General features: G+C 44.9%; 1 protein-coding gene across 1 annotated transcript in view; it reads left to right on the top strand.

Moving 5' to 3' along the window:
• Positions 1–514: 514 nt before the first annotated feature.
• The window catches only part of LOC122246421 (tripartite motif-containing protein 3), a gene marked incomplete in the record, with an annotated part of 114,613 nt that continues 111,525 nt past the window's right edge, over positions 515–3,602 (top strand). Inside the window, 1 exon segment of the mRNA XM_086537841.1 lies at positions 515–690. Within this exon segment, the coding sequence (XP_086393967.1) occupies positions 664–690 (27 nt within the window).

The raw sequence follows: 3,602 nt of genomic DNA on the forward strand, positions 1-3,602 counted from the left end.
TGATGCCTTGGAATCGTGGCATTATATGCGAACAGTGATAATACATAGTCTGCTGTGATTTTCTTTACATCAACAAGAAATATAAAGATACCTGGGCGCGGGTGTTTATATGAGGGGGGCGGTGTTGTGAGCCGCGCACATGTGCTCGCTCACGGGACTTGTGCGCTCGTCAGTTGGCAACTCGCAGTCGGCAGTGCGAGACGCGCGTGTTCTTCGCTCGTCCCGGTAGGCCATTTCGGTTCTGCAACACTCGCAGGGCTTTTCCGGTGCTACGTCTTATGGTGCTGGTAGAGTCCTGGTGCTGCAACACAAACAGGTCCTTCCTGGTGCCCCTGCGCTTGTTGGTGCAGGTGACACGCGTAGGCTGTCTTGTGCTACGAAGGTGCTAGCCAAACTGAGGTTATAGACCTTACTACGTAAATTAGTTTGGATTGGACTGGATCTGGGGCATGATGCGTGTTGTTGAGGAAGTCATTTAGCGTTTTGCTGTGGAGAGCAAAGAGTGACTGTAAACGCGTGGTATCCCCGATAGCAAAGGAAGGGACAGTGTTGTGTTGACAGTGTCGCGCGTCGCGCGTGATGCGTGCCGCAGGCTGCACGTGAAGCGAAACGTCCAAGAACCAAGTTGTCTCCTCGTGAACACAAGTAGTTACCGTCGCCAAGATGATGCTGGCTGCCTACTTCGATCAGGTAAGACAGTGCCCCTACATTGGCTTTGAGTTGACATTAGCATTTTGGCATTTTACCGTTTACAAATGGAAGTGCATGGTCCTTCACGTTGACAATATGACCCGGATAAACAGCAAGCAGGTAAGTTGCCAAACATGTGGATTAAGTCGTTGAGTGAGACAGTTCTCATGAGGTCGCAGGTCCAGCCGCCGCTCAGCGATGCTGCTTGGAGTTTTGACAATAATCACGTGCTACCTGCTGGTCAGAGTCTACAATGCCTATTATCAGGTGAGGATCGCAATTCCTTTTGTCGTGATACACAAAATGGAGCTTATTCTGGCTGGTCGTAAGTGACCTGTTCTAACCCAGGTGGAACACGTTAGCAAGCAGAAAACGACAGCATTCAAGTTGCGAGGGAAAAGGTTATAATGAGCTCATATATATGAAGTATGGTTGCCTGTGTGACAAATGGCATGTTTTTGAGTTTGTGCATTATGGCAGGGCTGTCTTTGTTAACGCATGTCGGTGTAATAAAAGGGGGCCGTGTAACCGAGGTTACGGAAATGGTTAGGTCATATGACATGGAAATATGGTTTGGCAATTTACACAGGAAACTGGTATCTAGACGCTTGTATACACGTGTGTGCAGACGACAACATCCATATCTGCACACGCACACACACACACACAATCTGTGTATGTGGATATATATATATATATATATATATATATATATATATATATTTATATATATATTTTATTTATATATTTATATATTTTTTTTCATTAATTTATGCGCGCGCGCATGCACAGGATATAGGAGAAGGAAAAGCTATTGTATGTCACAAGGGAAAAAAGTACTGAGCTCGCCTAAGCTGTCCAGAGCCGAGGTTAGTCTACTAGAGTTACCGGAAAACTGTGCCAGCTTGGAAGAAGATACATTTTATGTGTTTGTTTGTGTAGCCTACACACTACACATATTATGTGTAGTTTGACACAGTGTAGGATAGTTATACCTGCGCGCGCTCACGTACGCACACGCACGCACACACGCACGCACACACGCACGCACGCACACACACACACAGACACACGCACGCGCGCGCACATACAGAGATAGAGAGAGAGAGAGAGAGAGAGAGAGAGAGAGAGAGAGAGAGAGAGAGAGAGAGAGAGAGAGAGAGAGAGGGAGGGGGGGGGGCACAAATTCAGTACTTTCAGTTCATTTTTTTTTAAATTCAAATTTAATTTACCTTGACACAGTATGCTATGTTATAAAAAATGTTTCCACGGCATAATATTTCATCAAAATTCTCATAATGAACAGACGTTTTTTTTCCTTCGCGTAGGAGTAAATGAAGAGTGAAAGTCTGTCTGGGGCCCGCGAGAACCTCGGGAGGGAATGCTAAACAAACTCAAGATTTAACCTTGAAACGCAGTGTTCCGATTTGTTTTTTAATCAAGTAACTTTCACGTACCATAAATTTCAGCCATATTTGAACATGAAATATGAAAGTATTACTGTCATTAAATTATTCGTCCATCACCAGATCTTACACCATCGTGCTAAAAACATTCAAGGAGTATTTTTAAGCACATTTCTTTCGTTTTTCCTAATACTAAGAAAGCAACATTGAGTGTTTAGTTATTCAGTTAAAGCATTCATTTCCCCCCTCTATTCCTGTATGTGGTTCTATAGAAATGTTATTTGCATCTTTATTACAAAATTTAAATGTATCTATATCAATATCTAAACAAAACTCTAACCCGTTTTGTAATAAGATCCATTCTAAGGCAGTTAGGTCAAACATATATTATTATGAAATGCCGTCAGTGCCACGTAATGTTGCTATTTATTAATGGTGATGTGGGTATTTCCATTGAACACACGAAGGCTGGCGTATTTATTCCTGGAATCGGAAACTGATGTGCTCCTGGTGAACGCGCACATGAGCGGTTTTCGTAATGTCCGATCTGGTGAGCGCAGTATGGTGATATGTAGGTGTGCGAGGTGAGAAGGAGAAGGTGGTGCTGGTAAATTAGTTCCTCGCCTGGAGGGACTAGATACCAGAACAGCAAGGGCGCAGAGGTTAGGGGTATGGGTGACGAGAGAAGCTGGCAATTACATGGTTAATGGACCGGATGATGCGGGTGTTTTACGAGCTGCGCATTCTAGTTACCTGTGTCGGGTGTCTGTTTTGTCAATATTTCACGCCATTGTTCCGGGTAACACATTTCTGGTGGTTTGCAGCTTTGTGCCCCGTTACACTACTTGACTGCGGGGCGGGGGGGGGGGGGCAACTTGATCACATTTCCAATAAACAGCTCGAAGGACAAAAAATGTATCAAAAAGACCCCGGAACACGGGATGGTGTGAGAACGGATGGAAAGGCTGGGCGGAAACGTCAGCTCGGTAAGCGAAAAGGTGGCGGAGGCAGGAAGAGAAAGCAGGGACGGAGGTGCCACAGAGGAAGGAGAGCGGCGAAAAGGAAGAATGCGAAAGAAACAGGAAGGACCCCGATTGATGAAGCGACCCCGGGGCGGCTTTGCGTAAACACGGAAGATCCCAGACGCGCCGAGGAGGGAGTTACAGGTAAAATCTGTTGCATTCATTACTATGTCGTTCACGCGCTGGGGGCCCTTTTATCTAACGATCTTGAAATACTGGTGTTAAAGAAGGACCATGAGTTCTAATTTCGTATTCTGGAGGTGCTGAGAATTTAACGGCAACATGGAGGAGCAGATCAGAATCTAGTAGTATATGAACCAGCATTCCTGTCTTTGAAGGACATATGCAAACACATTTCAATGTGTTCGAGCATGCTTATACAGTGAAAGGACCTGAAAGCACAAAACTGTTATGTAAACGTCCTTGCCACTTAATTGATGGAGTTTTCTTAAGAGTTCCAGATCCATGACCGGCTTTCACGGAA

This window comes from Penaeus japonicus, unplaced genomic scaffold (genome assembly GCF_977035675.1).
Source record: "Penaeus japonicus unplaced genomic scaffold, GWHDUDI00000001_assembly GWHDUDI00000006, whole genome shotgun sequence".
Taxonomy (NCBI): Eukaryota; Metazoa; Arthropoda; class Malacostraca; order Decapoda; family Penaeidae; genus Penaeus; species Penaeus japonicus.